Source organism: Ostrea edulis, chromosome 8 (assembly GCF_947568905.1).
Source record: "Ostrea edulis chromosome 8, xbOstEdul1.1, whole genome shotgun sequence".
Classification (NCBI taxonomy): domain Eukaryota; kingdom Metazoa; phylum Mollusca; class Bivalvia; order Ostreida; family Ostreidae; genus Ostrea; species Ostrea edulis.
In genome coordinates this window covers 19700964-19722224 of record NC_079171.1, presented here as the reverse complement: position 1 = coordinate 19722224, position 21261 = coordinate 19700964, and the positions used below count along the sequence as shown (strand labels likewise).

The 21261-nt window shown below is 37.6% G+C and overlaps 1 protein-coding gene across 5 annotated transcripts in view; it reads left to right on the top strand.

The window, feature by feature from the left end:
- The window catches only part of LOC125662688 (atrial natriuretic peptide receptor 1-like), a 282927-nt gene that overhangs the window by 139019 nt on the left and 122647 nt on the right, over positions 1–21261 (top strand). Inside the window, exon 1 of one of the 5 annotated variants that reach the window (XM_056147112.1) lies at positions 868–1321. The exons of 3 other annotated variants lie outside the window; for them this stretch is intronic. In XM_056147112.1, the coding sequence (XP_056003087.1) occupies positions 883–1321 (439 nt within the window). In that variant the 5' untranslated portion in view covers positions 868–882. Of the gene's footprint in view, positions 1–867; positions 1322–11557; positions 13528–21261 lie in introns of those variants that run through there. One more of the 5 variants, XM_048894998.2, reaches the window with a different exon arrangement.

The window sequence follows — 21261 nt, the reverse complement described above, 5'->3', positions numbered from 1 at the left end:
AAACACTGGTACTGACCAGATCTCAAACACTACACTGGTACTGACCAGATCTCAAACACTAGACTGGTACTGACCAGATTTCTAACACCGGTACTGACCAGATCTCAAATACTATCAGTAATATTAGTTTTTTTCTGGGGTTTTCGCATTCATGATTTGTTTCTTAAAGACCGATAAAAGAAAGACCGCATACTGTGGGTTTCCGCCTCTGTGCGTTTCCGGCCGGACGGCCGTCTGTCCTTGCTGTAGAGATATGATAGTCTGGAAGTAGCGACTTCCTATAAATGACGCACGTTGTTCCGTTTCCTTTGTCTTTGTGTTTTCTACGTGTTGTACACCTTCATTAACAAAAAAACAGTTGAATGTACTGACCCCTAATATAGAGAGATGGCAATCACTTTGATTAATATCACGCGAAAGAAAAGTGATCGTTAGTTTTTAGATGAAGTTTATATCAATTAATTAAGGGAACTTGTGTTTTCGTGCACCAACTGTTTACCAAGACTGCACCGTGGATTCGATTGATTTGATCATAGAGATAACCATCAAAATGTGACCGTTATAATATTGTAACTTTACTGTTTCATTGCTACAAAAATGGTGTCGTTTTTTCGTGTTATCTGTGTTATGGAATATTATTGGTACATATTGAGTACTGTCTTCAGTTTATGTACCCCTCTGGAATGTGGATGCCTTACTATAAACATCATTGTGTTGGCGCCCCGACACCCCTTCCAACGAATGTTCTCCCTAAGGAAGATCAGTCCGGGGGTGGAGATTGGCATTGACTACGTAAAACAACGACAACTTCTCCCACACGTGAACCTTACCGTACAGTTCGTAGATACAAACTTCAGTTCGCGCGTGGCGCCAATCCGCGCAATGCAGCTGATGGAACGAGGTCAGGCGCACTTATTCCTAGGCCCTGTATATGACTACAGTTTAGCCCCAGTAGCTCGATATGCCCCGCATTGGGCGGTTCCCGTCATCTCCCCCGGAGGCTTCGCTCATGACTTCAAAACTAACCGCGCGGTGGAATACACAACTTTAACGCGTATCGGTCCGGAGTTCGAATCCACTGCCGACTTTATCGGCACTATTATCAAAGTTCACAGATGGACACGCGCGATACTGATTTACCAAGGGGATGGACAGCGATTTGTTTTCCCCAGGTTCTGTTTTCTGGCCGCCAGTGCCTACATTTATCATTTTCAAAGAGATAAGAATAAACATATCGCCAAACAAGACTTTCATATCTACATCCCAAACAAAGAGAGCTATGAGAACATTTTAAGACACAGGATAGGGGAGAAGTATTCCGGTAAGTGTATTGTTAGAAGTGTCATGCACGTGCGTCTCCCGGGTGATAAACGGCATTGATTGGAAATACTCAAAATGTCACGTGATGACAGGTGTAGTTAAAGGACACATATCGTGTTTTCAAAGTATACAAAATTATATGCATTTTGTCTTCCTTATGCTTATAGAAATTAATTGTAATAGTTCGTTCGCTGAAGTATTGCGATAATTAGCCACAATACGGACTTAAATCTAAGCCCCGATTTCAAAAAGCCTAGTTAATTAGATAGGTAGTCACTTGGTACAGTGACGTCATATGCGACCTTCGTCGATCAACTTGTTGTAAAAGTAGTGTTAAATATTTTTAAAAACTCGGGTTTTAGGGGCCTAATAAATTTACCATGGATAACATTTATTTCGATGTTAACAAATTTCCCGAGTCTTATATCTTTTAGCCACCAGTGCATACAAATAGCGGCCCAAATGTAGCGAGGAAAGCGAGTATGAAATCTGCGAGTAAATAATGTTTACATGGGATCACTGTCTAAACACAATATGGTAATGTCATTTCTGTAAACAACTGTAATTAGCGTTGTTGCTTTTTGAAAATAAACAGTGCATTTATTATTAAATTTATTTTGGAGAAGTTAGATAGATCTAAATTATGATACGATTATGTATCATTGACAACTAGGCCTACTTTCACGGGTGCATTTCGAAAAGAAAAAAAATAATAATAATAAAAATTATCAAACTTATGGTGAAAATCCCAATACTTTTAAATTATTTTATTCAAGCAATTTTATTAATCATTATTTTTTGTTGTTGTTATCTACACGTTGTTGCTTAGGAAGTGGGAGCGTGGCGTGCTGTACGTTGTTGTAAACACGTATGTGTTCCTTAAAAAAAAATGAAAGCATTATAATTCAATTCAAAGTTGGGAAATATCATATTTTATTATTTATAATTGAAAGTTCAATTATCTTTTATCTTCAAATTTCTTTTTTAAAACTACCAGTTGGTAGACACTGCTAGCGAAGTTCTGCCCATTCTATAATTAGAGGTCGCGACCTGTTTGTACACAATGAAGTTCTGCCTATATGGTGTTACAAGGTGAAGGTCAGTTGGTGCGAGTATGCATTGAATTTGAGAGCAGAACGGAAAGCATAAGCCGTAGGCCTATATGTAACAGTGGGTAACTTCGATAGAACCATTTTCTCGCAGTTTATCTACGTCTTTGTCCAAGTGCTTGTTTAAAAAAGTACAGGGACAAATTCTACTGGGTTTTTTATGGCAAAGTCGTTGTGCCGACAAAAAATATTCACGTCTTGTCCTTCGAAAATTGAAAAAAACACAGTCCAAAGCCTTTCTACTGACAGCAAGTACACCCTTAAACGGCACAAAACACCCTACTGCAGTGTTATTTACAAGCCGTTAATGTGATAATTGTTTGTTTGTCAATTAAATCTAATCTGTTTATGAAATGGCTAACAACTGTTTTCAAATCTTCTCGCTCGAGATCGCATATGACGTCACAGATAATGGCGCGTAAAATATCGAAGAAAATATGCATATCGCAAGATTTGAATTTCATCGCTTTCAAACTCGAAAACTACGCAAACTGTTTCATTTAAAACACATGTTTTAGGCATGAAATGAATTAATTTTGCTGTTGGGTGTGTGTGGGGGGCAGATTCCGCTTTTGTTCGAAATTTTATCCCAAAAGGACTGCCAAATGCGGACCGCCAGTATTCATTACTGTGGATCTTTATTTTGCTGTAGTTTTGAAATTTGAATCGAATTTTGTCGAGGAATCCTCACGAGCAGAATTGTAAATGTTATAACCGGGCATAGTATAGGTCTATTTCCTCCATTTTTCAGTCAATATTTGGACTTTGTTGTTGAAATATATATGGGTGTCATGCCTCGCCAAGAATAAGAAGAGCAAAACAGTGCTTGATGCAAATCGAACGAAATAATTTTACTTTTTTGACACCATATCATTTTGTATTTTTAGTGCCTTCCATATTATTCCGGATAATGTTTCTAAAGTCTCTCTTTGAAGAAATCGATTAATATTTTTAATCATTGACTACATGTCCAGTAGTGATAACACACACTCGCTCTTTCAGATATAAATATAAATATATATATAAACTAATCATAACAATTCACCGGCTACATATACTTCTGTATAGTGCAGACTAATGAACAGTGTTTTCGGTCGATAAGCTGTTTCATTATTATTATTATTTTTTGTTGTTGTTGATCTGATGAAGAAATTCCATTTCAAATATTTTCTGTTACAATTACAATGTACTAAACAATTAAAAATGAGGGATACTTAGACTATATCCACCACTACAGGTATGACGAGTTTCTGTCTGAATATAAGAACATTTTATTCAAGTATATTTAATCGTTTTACTAAATATAGCATATCATATTGGAATACATAACGTATTTATCTATAGGCCGCGACGCATGTTTTATACGCTACTTTTTGTCCATCTTAGTTAATTTACAAAATTACATACGGCCCGGACATATAAAGTAGGACAGGCGGATAGTGTACCACAAAAATTCTTATCCGGAAATAGAGGTGTGTAAATACATTTCATTCACTAAACACTGTTTCTTACATGCAAGGTGAAGATAACGAACAGTGATCAATCTCATAACTCCTACAAGCAATACAAAATAGATAGTTGGGCAAACACGGACCCCTGGACACACCAGAGGTGGGATCAGGTGCCTAGGAGGAGTAAGCATCCCCTGTTGACCGGTCACACCCGCCGTGAGCCCTGTATCCTGTAATATGTAATATTCACAAACTCTTGAAATTCGACAATCCATCTGATAACATCATCAGAACGCCATAAACTCGTGGCTTTAATACAAATGAAACAATTGTACAGTGTTATGCCCCCCCCCCCTCCAAATGTTGAGATAATAGCAAAAATCAGTGTTGTAGAAAGTGTAGACTGTGACCATTCATTTGAGCAAATGTTAAGTTTTGTTCATTTTGGTTCTTAGTGGTGGCTCTAGTCATTTTAATTTTATGGGATGCTGCCCCGTCCTTAGTGCTGGCTCTAGTCATTTTAATTTTAGTGGATGCTGCCCCGTCCTTAGTGGTGGCGCTAGTCATTTTAATTTTAGTGGATGCTGCCCCGTCCTTAGTGGTGGCTCTAGTCATTTTAATTTTATTGGATGCTGCCCCGTCCTTAGTGGTGGTTCTAGTCATTTTAATTTTAGTGGATGCTGCCCCGTCCTTAATGGTGGCTCTAGTCATTTTAATTTTAGTGGATGCTGCCCCGTCCTTAGTGGTGGCTCTAGTCATTTTAATTTTATGGGATGCTGCCCCGTCCTTAGTGGTGGCTCTAGTCATTTTAATTTTAGTGGATGCTGCCCCGTCCTTAGTGGTGGCTCTAGTCATTTTAATTTTAGTGGATGCTGCCCCGTCCTTTTTGAGCGGTAAAAGTGCCATCTTAGGTCATACCACTTTCAAAAAGTTTCTGGATCCGCTCCCGTGCAAATAAAGTTGTAAAGAAAGCACATTACTTAATTTAATCCTTGGGCTTCAAATGTATCGGGGGTATTTCGTTATAGATCTATTTCTGCGATAAGTTACATAATTTACAGGTGCTTATAAGTAACCAAATACGTTTGTTAATACTGCCGCGGTTTAGTACGGCTCGTCTTCGTTGCATTTTATCATACTTCGAAAGAATGAGATAGCGGAGATAATGATGGAATGGCACGATTGAACATCCCAGTCAGGAAAGCGCATGGTTTAACTTCCCGGTAATTTTGGAATCATTAGGCCAACGAGAGCGACCGCGGTTAAAATTTTTCCTTGTCGTAAATTTCACATTAACTCAAAAATTACTTAACACGGAATAGGATTACTAGAGAACTGCCCCTGCTATTAATTTCAATGGAGTTAGTTATCAAGTTTTCTTTTTTTTTTTTTTTTTTTTTTAGATATGCAAATATTAATCACGTTATGTTACATCCATCATTTCGCGGGAAAAAAGCTAATGGCGACATCTTTATGAATGCATTACTCGTGCTCTGCCAAACTTGGATGCTGAAACCTTTAAATCAATTTAATATAAACAAATTGGTTGTGTAAATGACATGAAAATTCAAAAGAATTGTTCTTCCCTCGCTCTGGGAATATTTTGTCAGACACATGTTGAAGGCCCCTGTTTGGTATTAACAGAAACGTTTAAGTCTCTGGTATTAATCAAAAGACATTGTCAGAAGACGTACATTACAAATGAAGAAAACTGTAGTGAAGTGTGTTCAAATCAAGCATTAGCAATGGACCACATCAAAGATTCTGTGACAGACAGACAGACAAACGGAATTCAATGTCTCCAAAGTTTCTGACGGTTCCGACTCGAGTCCCGATTTTCCGGGTAACAATTATCAGCGGTTTGTGACTATAAATCGTATGGATCCGAGATCAAACTATATTTAGTTCTCCAAAGTGGAAAGTTCTGCATAAAAAACCCGACGTTTTGATTGTCTGTCTGTCAGTCGTAAACTTCAGATTTCATATTTTTTATATTCTCAAGAAACATAGGACCAATTTCCATTAAACGTGCCATAAAGCATCGTAAAAGGGATTTCATATTTTTATTGCCTTTAGTATCGTCACAAATACACATGTACAAGAAACATTGTAGCAACCAGATATATTCCTAAAACTGAAATTTAAGATCCATGCCTCCATAAAATGCAACAAAATTTGCCATTTTCCGCAACAGGAATTCAGAATGCTCAAAAGTCTCATGTTGTTCGATGACTTTTGTTCAGAGATATAGAAATAAATCAAATGAATTTTCAAATTCAGAAAATAAGAACATTTTCACAACATCAACAGTTGGGGAAAATAAGATTTTTATGCAAATACCGGTAATATAATTTGGAATAAAATGATGCAATAGAGATTTTTTTGATTTTTTTAATCTAAATTCATCATACTCAGCTAGAGGTGAAAGAACCCTCACCCAATATCTACATTCTTCGATTGAATACTTACTTGACTCTCCAAGTGATGGTGTACTTGACATGCTAAGAGGGGGATTTCTTTGAAGTCACAAGCAGGTACTTGTGTACAGGTATCCAGCGCAGAAAAGAACCTGACAAAGCGAGAGAAGCTTTCTACTCCGTCCTATAGTGAATCCTATTAATTGCTTATCTTCAGTGGGCTGCATGTTAATTATTTAACAAAAATATGCATGTACTACAATAACGAAATATATGCGTGCATTGACCCTGTAGGAAATAATACGGCTGGCTTCCGCCTTTAAACAATAATGTTGAAAGCGCGTTGTAGTCTTTAGAAGCGCATTTTACTCGAACATTTTGTTACTAATTATAATGCTTGATGGCTTATCTTTCAGCAGAGGTAATTAAAACCGATCTATACTGTATCAGAACAGCTGACGACAAAAAAGTAAACGATAAACCGAATTTTGATTTAAGTTCTGCATTGACACTACTTCTCCACGTACCCAGTGCCACCTTCACCCCCACCCCCACCCTCCACCTTTACTCGTTACAGGATTGTGTTGTGTGTACGTTAACCTGCTTTGATATTCGCTTACATCTCCCATATGTTGGTAAAATCGCATTATACGATTATTGATGAGGCGCACTAATTTGTTCGGACTAATTTCATTCCTTGATAAAGCCATAGGAGAAGTAACCGAGGAGAGGCAATGTTAAAACTCCTCTATGTCAGGAACATTGGCACCCGGAGGATCTAAATGTCATATCGTGAACTGACGTTGTATTTTACGGATCGGATTTCACCGTGGATCCGGTACGTCTAATGAACACCTTACTTCTTCGTGTCTGTATTGGCATGCAATATTAAAAGATGTCCGAATATACCGAAATCGGCGAGGACGTTAATGTATAAATGAGTTCCATTCGACTCTTTCCTGGACATGCACGTCACGTGGTATGTTGTGAGAATGGTTCATGATGTTGGATACATCATATATTGAAGAAAATATTTGTAAATGGAGAAAAGCCTAATTATGTTAAAGACAATGTTAAGATACGACCGATAATTCCGCTCGGGAACACGAACTGCATATAAAAGCCACCTTCGTGATTTTCACGTTACAGAAATGCTAAAAGACGATTTTACCGAATTGTAGTTTCCTGTCGAATCCAGGGCTCGAAGGCAAATAGTGTGATTTTCCACTTAATTCATTGACGCCGTGTACTGATGACTTGCTGAATATCACAAAAGCTGCTTTAATTTGTATGCACAGAAATATCTCCGATACTCGCCAGGCTTTTCCCAACTTTAATTAAATCTTGTACTCTAAGTGGTTCCTACCAAGTTACACGGCGGAAAACGTTTTTGGAAGTTATGAAGCGATGAGAACATCAAAATGGTATTATTTCACATGATTAAGGAAACTGGCGGCATTTTTTGAGGTAGATGATCCCCACAGATTAGCTTGCCATGTCTCGGAGTCCGACAACACAGATCTTTACTGTTTTATTCTATGTTGGTACCTGTCTCTCTTGCTCGATGGCGGCCATTACTGTTACTGTGATGACACCAGCCTCGCCAAAATCTCGACATTTCTCGTTGGCAAAAGTTAAGCCAGCGGTACACCTTGGAATTGAGGAAATTCGGAGACAGGGAATTTTACCCGAAATAAATGTTACATTTGTAGACACAGAGGAATCCGCCATCAAAGCCCCAGTAGAGGCCTTCAAGCTAATCAGACAGGGCCGACAGCATGTGTTTTTGGGGCCGGTAGGGGACTACGCCCTCTCCCCTGTCGGACGATACGCACCGTATTGGAATATTCCCATTCTAACCCCGGGTGGATTTTCGCATGATTTTAAAGTTAATAGGAAAAACGAATACCCTACGTTGATTCGGACTGGACCAAGTTTTGATAGTGTGTCTGCCTTCATAGAATTGGAGATCCTTCAACATTACAAATGGCGGAAGATAAGTCTGATATACGACAGGGATGACCGTGGACTATTTCACGGGTTTGACTATCTCATGGGGTCGGCCTTTGTCGTACAATTACGAGATAATTCCATGCAGTTGGAATATGACATAAAAACGTCATTATTACATCACGTGTCTTTTGATAGAAATTACACAAAGACATTGGTTGAAAACGTCGGCGGGAAATACGGGGGTAAGTGGTCGGGCGGATAAAAATTTATACATGTAGACATTTCCTTCTAGAGACAAATACACGTAAAATACGATCGTACCACATACATGTACACTTCAAATTGATAAGCACATCATGTACATTCCAACTTCTATGATGTCAATTTATCACAACACAAAAGACGCGCTACAACCTCTATCCAAATGTTGTGGAATATGACATTTTGTGCAATATGTGTGTATATTTTGGCACCAAACTTCACACAGCATCATTGAATATGATTCAATGTTTAATATCCTGAATGTCGGCTAACCGAGTGATATATAAATTTTATTTTGTACAAAATGCCGGATGTAAACAAAGAATTATGTAGTTATTATCTATACTTTAATTTGGAAGTTATGGTGCGCTTTCGATGCTACGAATATGCGTCTTAAACATGACCAAAAGTTACATTTCGTTTTGTTGTAAATGGGGTATTTCTAGGAGATTATGTGTGAAGACATTCAAACAAAGATGCGAATATTTAAGGTGTTGATTGTCAATCTGAAAAAAACGCTTTAATTTGAAAACTGTCTGAATATCCTTAAAACTAATTGTTCAAGAAATGTTGCAAACAGTGCAGATTAAGAGTATGACCGTCAAATCCATATAGAAATATAATTTGTTTCGTCATCCTAAAATGAGTTCACATGTTATCAAGAACTGCATTGTTTTCCCCACAAAGGGACACGATGGTGTAAGGTCCAGCTTTGTCCGTTCTTTTTAAGTCCTCGGTGGTTGGTTAGTTGTGTATTGTTTAACGTCCCGCTCGAGAATTTTTAACTCATATGGAGATAAGTCTTCGGTGATGAGTCCTACCGCGTCCTAGACCTTCTAAGAACCATATCTTTCTGATTTAACCATATCAAGTACTTTGCAAAATAACACGTGTAATCCAAAATGTCTAAAGTCAAAAGTAAAACTTATTTTACTCGATCAATTCAAACAAAAGTGGATTTTTGACATTAAAACGCTATCAAAAGCTATGAACTTTAGAATTTACAAGGATGAATTGAAATTCGAAAAATATTTGGATATCCTACCCAGAAAAGATGCTACAACCTTTTGTAAATTTCGAACCTGTAATCCTCACTTACCTATTGAAAGTGGACGCTGACGAAACGAGTCCAGAGAAACGGGACTTTGTAATAAATGTGATTTTTAAAATTCAAATTGGTGATGCATTCCACTATATGTTTAATTGCAAGTCTCTGATTGATATAAGAAAACAATGTTTATCACCGAAACAAATACGTTTAAAAAACATCATTACATTTAAAATATAATGAATTCAAACAAGCAATCTTTTCTAAGAAAATTATGTTCCTTTAAAAGAATTATTAATAAACCATGCTCCCCCAACCCAGTGACTACTCGAATCTAAAATTACATATGTTGCCAATCTCCATAATCACGCATGCCTTAAAACATTTAGTGATGTATCACGACCATCACTTTTAAATAAAATACATGCATTAAATCTCTGTATACAATTGTGTCATTGTGATGTGAAGTAAATTCAGTTCAATTAAAAAAGTGTATAACATATCAGCCTTTATGTAAATCTGATAATTATGTTCTTGTGGTTATAACGCTATGTTATGTAACATGTTTATACAAATAATTACAATTTATGAAGCACACAATCTCACGAGACACCTTTTCAAAACTGGAAATATTTCTAGTGATGTATGTCCCCGCCAAAGAAGAGAGGGGTGGGGGAGAGGGCGTAACTGGTGTAGGTGTGACCCTGGTTCCATTGTCATTTGATACAAATGTACCACTGCACCATAACTAGCATCTTGTTCTGTCATGTGTGAGATTGATTCTAACAGAAAGTCGATTTTAATCAACGTAACAGCATGTACCTGCTGAATCACGGACATGAAACAATTTAATAATGATCTCTCGCCATTCAAGTTTAACCTCAATTTCTGAGTAATTTAATTTGTTTCGCTCTCATGTAAACATACATAGCACGTCCTTGTTTACAGAACAAGTAGACACGATTTCCCTAACGTGTTCACTATGTCCTATTCTGTATGTTCACTATGTCCTATTCTGTATGTTCACTATGTCCTATTCTGTATGTTCACTATGTCCTATTCTGTATGTTCACTATGTTCTAGTCCGTATGTTCACTATGTTCTAGTCCGTATGTTCACTATGTCCTATTCCGTATGTTCACTATGTTCTAGTCCGTATGTTCACTATGTTCTATTCTGTGTATTCCCTACGTCTTACTCCGTATGTTCAATGTGTCCGATTATGTATGTTCTCTACTTTCTATATATAGTGTATTTTGTATATTATCTTTGTTCTATCCCGTATAATTTTGTGTATTCGCTTTGTCTTATTTTGTATACTCTTTCTGTCCTATTTCAATAATCTCTATGTTCTATTTTGTATATTCTTTATGACCTATTCCATATATTCTCTATTTTCTATTTTGTACATGTATTCTCTTTGCCCTATTCCGTATATTCTTCATGCCTTCGTGGCCCGTGGCGATCCGGGTTAAAATAGGTCCTCAGTTACCCCTTGTTTGTCATAAGAGGCGAATAAATGGGGCGTTCCTTCGGATGATAACAAAATCCGACGTCCCTTGTCACAGTTGGTGTGGCACGATAAAAATATCTCCCTGCTCTAAGGCCGTAAGGGCCGAGTATAGGCCTAAATTTTACAGCCCTTCACCGGCAATGGTGACGGCTCTATAGAATGAAATATTCTCAAACGTCCCATTTGAACTAAATACAATCAATCAGTCCATGCCTTCTTTACTATTGTTGTCTATGTCCTATTTTGTGTGTCCATGTAGTTACAGTTATGCATATTATTTTCCTGGTCTGTTTTCTTTTTTGAGTTCATGTCAAACATGTTCACTAAAAGCAACGGCAATTTGAAACATTATTAACTAATTATAGACACAGCATGGCGCTCAAGGTAAGCAAACATAGAAAAAAAGAATGCATTAAACACTCAGTCGTGTTTACGTAATGTAAATATTTCTCGACATTGCAGGATTTAAAAAGCGTCTCCACAAATCTTTTGGAAATGAATGTATACAGTATATCTCACCGAATAGTTGGAGGGCCATAACGGATATTTGGGGGGTGTCAGCGAATTTCAAACTCCGCAGACCCACGTGTTAAGTGTTTTCTAAATTAATCCGTTCCCAGGTGAATCAAAAATCTGCAAATTCCTTTTGTATACTTGAGTCTTCTGGTGTGGGTTATGCATCATTAATTTTTTGTGTTACTATTGCTTTATGTTACCGTCCATTACGGAAAATGTGATTGTGCCTGATAAGGAAGAAATATCGTCAAATAGAACTGCAATTTATAAAGCTTAGATAGAAAACATCGAACATGTAAGCGTATCGGGAAAAAAGAACATTAAGTATCATAGGGGACAGATAGATGGATTATCACTGACTCTCGTCATTCGTTACATAAGGTGTTGTATTTGATCCGGAGCTTCACGCCCATCTAAAGAGCTCGGCTAACGCCGGTATCGGGGTTAATTGAATGTTTGCAGATTCTGTATTTGCCGAGTATACGGTATATGTTTGTAGTGATTCGTGGATATTGAATCAGCGATGATCAATTAATCTCATCTTTCAAGGAATGGTATGACGGAATTCTCGTGAATTGGAACCCATGATTAACAGTGGCTTGTCCAGAGTGTCGGGACAGAACGCACAGTGTGTGGAAAGCGTCAAAATGAAATTCAACAGAAAAAGCTTTGTTACACGGGGAACATGATTCACCCTAATGTAATATCTACCCCGATATTAAAAATAATGTTGCGAAAGAGTTAACAGCGGTATGTAGGATTCCTTTACGATGTGATTTATGAAGAGAGTTATCTAAACAGTACGTTTTGGAGAAAGTGTGCTTTGGTCTGATGATGAGATGACTTTGATATCTCTGGATGATCTCAAACTTGATAAGGGTAAACACATCGTGGGGTTTAAAAGAAGAAAAATAATCACAGTTGTTTGTTTTAAATTGTTTATACATATATGTTTTGTAGTGAGGCGTGTGTATTAGAATCAGGCGTCCGTTAGGGTGATTCGGGGTTTTCTGTGCGTTTGATAAGAGTGCCCCGGGCGCTTTTATCCCTAGTCCGTGCTTTGTGTACAGAGGAATTATTCATGTATTTGCATAATATAAGAAATATGGCTTTTCATGTCTTGTTTGAAAATTTATCAATACTTATACAAGTGCTGTAAAGAAAAAGTCAATGAAGTCCCGCCGCTCTCAGTAAAAGCTTCAAAACAGGAATGCAGTGTGCCCTTTGCTCTTTAGTGACAAGTGAGTACTGAACCGCTCCGCAATGGGCCACATTTTGTGGGTGCTGGTAACGTGTAGCCTACACTGTGTAACAGGGGACAGAATTCCTCTAAGACTCACAGCGATGGCGCCCGCCCTCCCCCGGGAGAGGATGTTTTCCCTGACAAAGATTGAGTCAGCCATTAGACTTGGAATAAGTGAGGTAGAGAGACGACGGATCCTCCCCAACCACCAATTCAATCTAACGTTTGTTGACACACAAGAAAGTGCTATTGTTGGTCCTGTGCAGTTTTTTAATTTCATTCAACAAGGAGGTGAAAACCTGTTTCTGGGTCCTGTGGCGGACTACACGCTGTCCCCCGTAGGGGGTTACGCCCCTTTTTGGAATGTGCCGATACTTACCCCAGGGGGCCTTTCTCATGACTTCAGGAAAAAGAGGAACGTGGAATATAAAACACTGACAAGAATTGGACCAGGCTTCGACAGTGCGGCCAGATTCCTGGTTGATGACGTCATGAAAATGCATAACTGGAAGCGCGTGAGCCTAATATATGACACGGACGATAGGGGACTGTTTAAGGGCTATGATTTCTTGCTGGGATCCGCTTTTATTGAAAGCTTTAAAAGCTCGCTCAGTTCCGATGTCAAATTTGATCTTTTAACCCCAGATCGGAAGCATGACGAAATTCTGAAGGACACGGTTGGTAGCCGCTTCTCTGGTACGTACAAGGGATTTTTTTTTTTTTTTGGCTTTATTATAAAAAAAACCACACAAATGTATGGAAAATATGAAAGTCTGGATTGATTTGGCAGTCTAAGGTTGCTATTCAGAATTATAAGTGGCATAAATTAGCTCCAGCTGATACCAGTCCATTGATTAATGAGATCTCGGCTATTCAAATTCAGGGCCTAGGGGGACAGAGTTAGAGGGAGGGGCGATGAAATAAACTATGTGGTTATTCCTGCGGGTGTAGGGTTTAAGGACATGTCTCTGTAAACTATGTGGTTATTCCTGCGGGTGTAGGGTTTAAGGACATGTCTCTGTAAACTATGTGGTTATTCCTGTGGGTGAAGGGTTTAAGTACATGTCTCCGAGTTTTGATCATGATATTGATGGACAGTCCTGATTTGGAGAATTAGTTCTAATTTTTCAACTACACTGTAGTTTTTATATCATGTTCAATACATGTATAAGGTAACTATATTGGTACAGGAATTTAATTTATCTAGAGATAGCAGTGTTACCCTTGTTAATGGCAAAACGAAGGCGATACATGTAAGTTTATCAATATTCTGTTCCAATCCATCATTTCATTATGAGTTTCTTGCACTCCTTATCGTGCCCTAAATGAAAACGAAATTGACATGTCATCCTTTGATCGATTGTTTAATTTCTAATAAAGTATGTGGGGATTGTAAAATTGAGAAATTCTTGTGTTTAGAAGTGTGTCACTGCAGGGTTCTTCCAATAGGCACGTGTTTTGACATTTCGGGGAAGAGATAGATGATATGAGCATTGAAATCATCATGATAATAGGAATTTGTAAAAACACAGAAATTAACTTTGCCTGTTGAGATGATTAGTCAATTTGTGTCATTTAGTAGGCAGCTTATATTTGACGGTTTCTTCGAAAATTTCAAGTGTTTCGTTGTTTTAACTAAAAATCCTTATTTATTGTGTGTGTTGCCGTATAACGTACAGTGTATCAAACTTTTGTACTTTTTCCAGGAATATATTTTCACCGTGTAAATCATTTACGTGTATCCCGCGCCCGAGATTTTTAGTATCGTGAAGTGCCTAATAATGCAGTTATCAGACCGCGTTTGCTGCGGTATTCAATAATTACACCTCTTGAATTTGATTTGTTGAACTATAATTGGCTTTTAGTGGTACTTTGATGTGGGAACCTCAGCTGACAGGCAGTTTCGTACTCCCATTCCAGAAATACCCTAATGTCCGGGAAAACCCGCTAAAACTCTTCCATTTGTAATTATTCTTCTCTGTTGTTTACATTAGTAACAAATCCGATTATATTTCACCAGCTATTCGACACGTAAAAATATGTTTCCTTGCATAGTTCTTCACCAAAACTCGGTTTGATTTTCTTTTATATTTCACATTCTATTTCAATACCCTCATCTTAAGTAGTTTTTATTGCTCGCAATGACAGATATGTTGAAACATTTCTTTTCAAAGACGATACACCTGAGAGTTTTTCTTTTATAATCCCGACCGAATTGATTGAATTTCTAAAGCGATAAAATTCTTCTTGATCTGTAATTGACATTTTTGACAATCGATGATGTAGGCGATAAATGGCAGCAATTATAAACTCACCTTCGTGAATAACTAAGTAATATATTCAGGTGAATAGATCACTCTGCATGCTCTCCACTGTTAGAGAGGTAAAGCAGATAGTTATTAAAGTTTAGCAAGGTCTAGAATATGGCCCTGTTTTGAGATTGATTTAGGGGTCTTTTATGCGTTTGACTTTCATGTTGGTTCAGTGATTAAAGAAACTGTTGTTAGTTTGATATAATGGCAGGCGGTCACCAACATTCCGATTTAACTACGTCCACAGGGTTATGGCTGTGACGTTGTTAGCTCACCTATGCCGAAGTGCTGCACTCTGGGGGGAAAGTTTGTCAGCTGTCTGTTGTTCAATATAGAACCACTTTGTACTTTTTGACCAAACTCTTGAGAAAAGTTTATTGAAAAGAAGGACCACACCCTCTCTATAATGGGTATATGAATTTAAGAAATTGTCAAATGATTTATCCTATATAAATCTAATTGACCTGAAATTGATGAATGTGTTCAGTGTATATATTTGATGAATGTGTGATAGCGCTTAAGGGCGGATTGCCGCCCCAATGATGATGGCTCCTAGGGGCAGACTACCGCCTCAATAATGATAACGACTATAGATATAGGCTGTCACCTCAATAATAATAACACCTATAGATATAGGCTGGCACCTCAGTAATGATAACATCTATAGATATAGGCTGCCACCTCAGTAATGATAACGCCTATAGATATAGGCTGCCACCTCAGTAATGATAACACCTATAGATATAGGCTGCCATCTCAGTAATGATAACGCTTATAGATATAGACTGCCACCTCAATAATGATAACGCCTATAGATATAGGCTGCCACCTCAATAATGATAACGCCTATAGATATAGGCTGCCACCTCAGTAATGATAACGCCTATAGATATAGGCTGCCACCTCAGTAATGATAACGCCTATAGATATAGGCTGCCACCTCAGTAATGATAACGCCTATAGATATAGCTGCCACCTCAGTAATGATAACGCCTATAGATATAGGCTGCCACCTCAGTAATGATAACGCCTATAGATATAGGCTGCCACCTCAGTAATGATAACGCCTATAGATATAGGCCGCCACCTCAGTAATGATAACGCCTATAGATATAGGCTGCCACCTCAGTAATGATAACATCTAAAGGGAGGCTACCGCCTCAATAATGATATCGTCAAGGGACAGAATGGTAAGGTCGGGGGGGGGGGGGAGGTTTACTAGGAAGATAAGGCAATCACCAGATTCTTCTCAAGACACGTGAATAGAAACAAGTCTATTTAAACCAAACTTACCGTGGAGTGGCGCATTACAAAATTTCACACAGAAATTGCCATGTAAAAGTGAAACTTCATTTTCTTTACTGATAATCAATTATATTTTGTTGAAAGTATGGTCTCAAGGAAGGTCAACGTATTGTTAAACTTGCATACTTGCAAGCTTCCTGATTTTTTTTCCGGATTTAATATTGTTACCAGAACGATGGGATCCACGTGAGCTTTGTGGTCCATGTGTATTTTGACTCCATGTTCTTTGTGTATACGCGTGTACCAGTGATTGCTCGGCCTGTCAATATTAAAACAAACATTAAATAATAACTTCGCTGGACGACTTTGTTTGATCAAAACGAACCAAGAATGCTGAAAAATAAATGGACATACCATAAGATCTAGGATTACACGTGTAGACCCTTATCCACGCCGTGTTTGGACGTAACCGCTCGGCTTTTATATTGATTTTATCCCATTTTGTGTAAAATTTGATTTGTAGTCGTAATTTTACTCTCCTTAACAGACAGTATGATACACCGAAACTGAAGGAGAATCTTATTCATCTTACGATTCTGAGATTAAAAGTCTTTTTTCTTTGCTATTCAGCTATTTCATCAGGTGAATAAAAACTAGTTCTCTCATGCTTTTAGCTGCATTCCGTTTTATAAAACTGAGTTAGCGGACAGCCGTTCTGTTGTCGTCTGCCAAATTCGCGGCTGTTACATTTATCACAGCGAATGGAAAAGAAAATGTAAACGAAACTTTATTTTACAATATACGAAGCATTTTTTTAAATAGTATTTGTAAGCATTTTAGCAGTATCCTTCTAATCAGTTTCATTGGAATGTTGAATTATATGATGTTTGAGATGGTATCGAAAATGCTGAGCACCTTTCTTTCTTTCTCTTCCTCTCTCTCCCCTCTCAGATATAATGGATTGAATGCGTTACTGTGAACAATTTAGTGGTTCATGTTCATAAATAGAAGTCTTGATACGAGATCAGTAGACGGTGATTACTAGATTGTGTCACTAGGTAATTTGTCAGTCTTATAGATAGAAAAGCGACCACACGGGCGCGGGGAATGATGCGTGTGTGCAGCGTTAGCAGTGCAGGGCCATTACTCTGTTAAATGTGAAGGGGTATATCAATTAAGCAAATCTATTAATTAAAAAATCAGAAATATGCTGCATAGACTATGTAACGCATTATTGCGGATGTATTTGCTTTTATTTATTTAATAGTTATTCAATATTTGATATCATTTGAAAACTAATAGGAGAAACATTCTCTCTCTCTCTCTCTCTCTCTCTCTCTCTCTCTCTCTCTCTCTCTACAGTGACATATGCTATCCAAACTTTTGTATTTCCTTGTAATCAGATAAATATTGTTTGTTAGTTCTGGCCGTGGTGTTCGTAGATGTTTGTCTCTGTATACAAGGAAGAGTAGATTTAATAGCAACGATCCACTTTTAGTATACATGTACATTTTGTGGAGGCTTATCTTTATAAACAGTAATCCATTTAAGATGACCCTGTAATTGTTTTTAGAATCGATTCGGACATCGACCCGGCCTTTCGATTATTCGATGGGTTGCACAAAGGTTCCTTCTGATTTGAACATTTCATTTAATATGATATACAAGTACTATATTGAATAGGGTTCGACAACAGGAAACACTGTCAGAGCCGTCTCCCTAGAAAACACGAAAAATATCAAGAATATACTACCAGTGTATACATTATACACGTGGTCTTCAAAGATGTATGAAATATACAGACACAGCTGTATTTGATTTCAGTGAAATTCACAACCAACATGTCTGCATCAGCTCTCAAATATCTGCCACATTAATATTAGACGAGTACTAACTACAGTATTTCTCGGAAATCCGAATGTAATAGACTTCAATATCATATCTAACTTCAAAGCCCTATGCCATAACGGTTATTATTCGGGAAATTTAAGTCATGCATAGTATATACAATCTCTGTCTAAAGGGTTTGTGTTTTCGAGCTCCAGCAGGTATTAATCGTAAGAGTGACGGATCTTTTGAAATGGGAGTGGCGGATCTGCAGAAATGAGATTGGCGATTCTGCAGAATAGAGAGTGGCGGATCTTTTCCCCCGTGTCGTGGTAGGCGTTGCCACGATAAACAGGCTTGAGTCTTCAGCATGTGTTGAACTGTGTGTGGCATTTCGTTAAAAGCTATTGACGTTTCAATATAGGAAAATATTCTCGATGAGACATAAACAATCACAATCAATCAATCAAAACATATCTTGTTTCCATCAGACCCCTCCTCATGTCAGATAACATCCAGGCATGTTAATCTCCGTGTATCTGGCGAAAGATGTGCTCACCTAGACAGTTTAAGGGTGTTTTCATATCTACATGATAGTATGTAAATGATTTCTTACACTATTTCCAGTAAACACGTTTCAAACGCAATATTTGTTTAATGGCCGGCCATTGTTTGGTAGGTGCGGAATTCTCCAGTCTCGTTTTATTCTTTTCTTGAATGTTTATTGGGAATTTATTAGCCTTATGTTTCCTTGTGCGACTTTACAGCCTGAAGAAAACGAGTGCTTTATTGCATTTTTTCAGTAGTGTAAATCTCATATACTAATGGAAAATTTCTGATAAGGCGATAAGCTTAAGCATTTGTGATTTCCGCATGACACGCCGCCAAATCTACGATACTTTACACTCAGGAAATGGAAACATATGTTTTCGTATTAGGAAATTGATCTTTTTTAAATATTTGTCTTTTGGGGGTGTATTCGGGGCCGTTATACCTAGACATTTGTTATTAATTTACACACAAGAGGGCATTTTCGGTTTCTTTATAAACATCCCCCAATTAAACGCCGTGCAAACAGAGCGGAGCTGCGTGAATTAATTGTCATGGGAATTAGTGTGAAATGAAGTTCTACGATAACGAGCTTACTAAGACGAGTGGGAAGAAATTTATATGACAAACTGACGTCTTGTGTACCCCAGTACGTTCATTCACCTGAATGTTCGCAATATAATATGCCATAAAGATGGCTAGGATTTTAACGATCAAATATTCATTCTCTGCTCATATTCTCTGATGGAAACATAGTGTGAGTTAATGTACATGAACAAGTGTTGTTGTTATTTAGCTCACCTGAGTTATAAGCTCAAATGAGACCTTGTCTTTCTGTTCACCCGTCTGTAACTTTACATATGTTATACTACTTCTCCAGAAACACACGATCAATTTCAACCAAACTTGACATAAAACATCCCTGGCTGAAGGTGATTCACTTTTGTTCAAATGAAGGGTCACATCAAAGGGGGGATACATACATACATTATATATACCATTAAGAAATAATGAAAACTATTAAAGATTAGGCATGACTTGTGTGAAAGCTTCCTTTGAATGTAGAAACGTAGATTTAAAATTCTTCAAATCATCCCCCTGGGATAGGGTGTCGACACAATAGGGGATCAAAGTTTGGCCGGGGGGATGTATTTGAGTTTTTAAAAAAAATTCTTCTCAAGAGCAACTGGGTCATGATTAGTCACGTTGCATTCTGTAATATGTATAAGTGAAGCCCCCGGAGGCTCCTGGATTTTACAGATTTTTTAGGGCTTCAAATATGTCTCCTATGTAGTAATATGTACTATTTTCTGTCATTTTTGATAGAGGGAAATCAATAAAAGGACGTAAATTTTAAGGATTTTTGGAAAGAAATGTAAGTTTTCCCATTAAAAGTAATTCAAGAAATCAAACGATTGTCATTCATTGCTCTGAGAGTGGAGGATATTATTGCTTCTTTTATCGTTTACATTTTTCTAAACAAGAAACCCCCCCCCCCCCTTTCACATTTAAAGAGGATGTTGCACCGAAGCGGGAATTTTCCCTAATCGGAGCTCCGTGCCAGCACTCGTGACGTAGAACTGACCTTCATTCATATTTATACTCATTGCGTATTTGCCATTTAAATACCTGAAGGATTCCCCAGTACTAGGGACAAGCCTAATACATTTTATGTGTCAATACATTATGCATGTAGTCTAAAGATAATTTTTGAAATCGTGAAAATTAAATTGTCTTCTTTTTTTCTGAATATCAGATACAATGTATACGAGTTACATGTTACGAGTGTATCAAATATTTAATATTCTATACTACTACAGTCCAAAAGCTCTTATACTCGTATGTATTATTTTCTACAGCCAACAATTGGCAACGTTCTGTACCTGACTCTGGCCACAAAACAAAACATGGGAAGTTTAATACGCATTAATAAAGTTCAACTTATTCGAAGTACGTGCACCTGTAAAAATTGATTGAACATAGCAATTTGCTACTGGAATACATATGAACTCAACCTGTTTAACGGTTATTTACCTTGTTTGGCCATAAAGTTTCTTCCAAAGCTTTACAAAGTTCACAACGGTTTTTCGTAAAAGGCACCACTTTCATTCAGAAAAACATACAAGTTCTCGTTAGCAGCCTTGACTATTAAAACACAGGTGTTGCATGCTGTACTCGGCGTGTTTGTTGAGAGTCCTATTCACAAACTAAACAGTGCCCAGGTTGGAGGCATATTTCAAACTCGGCACATGGTAATAAACAGATATTTGACATGAAACATTCATAAAAACTAAAAGTGCGTTTCAATCATCTAGATGAAAAATGTAATATAAACGGGAAAACAATGTGTTCGTGAGGGAGTCGAACCCGGTCGTTTTAAAAAGAGAAAACATCTTTACATATAAGAGTCGACGACCTTATTTACTGAACCACGCAGTAGACCATACATTACTAAGGAAAATTAACGTACTGGTGAAGTTGAAAATAATACCAGTGA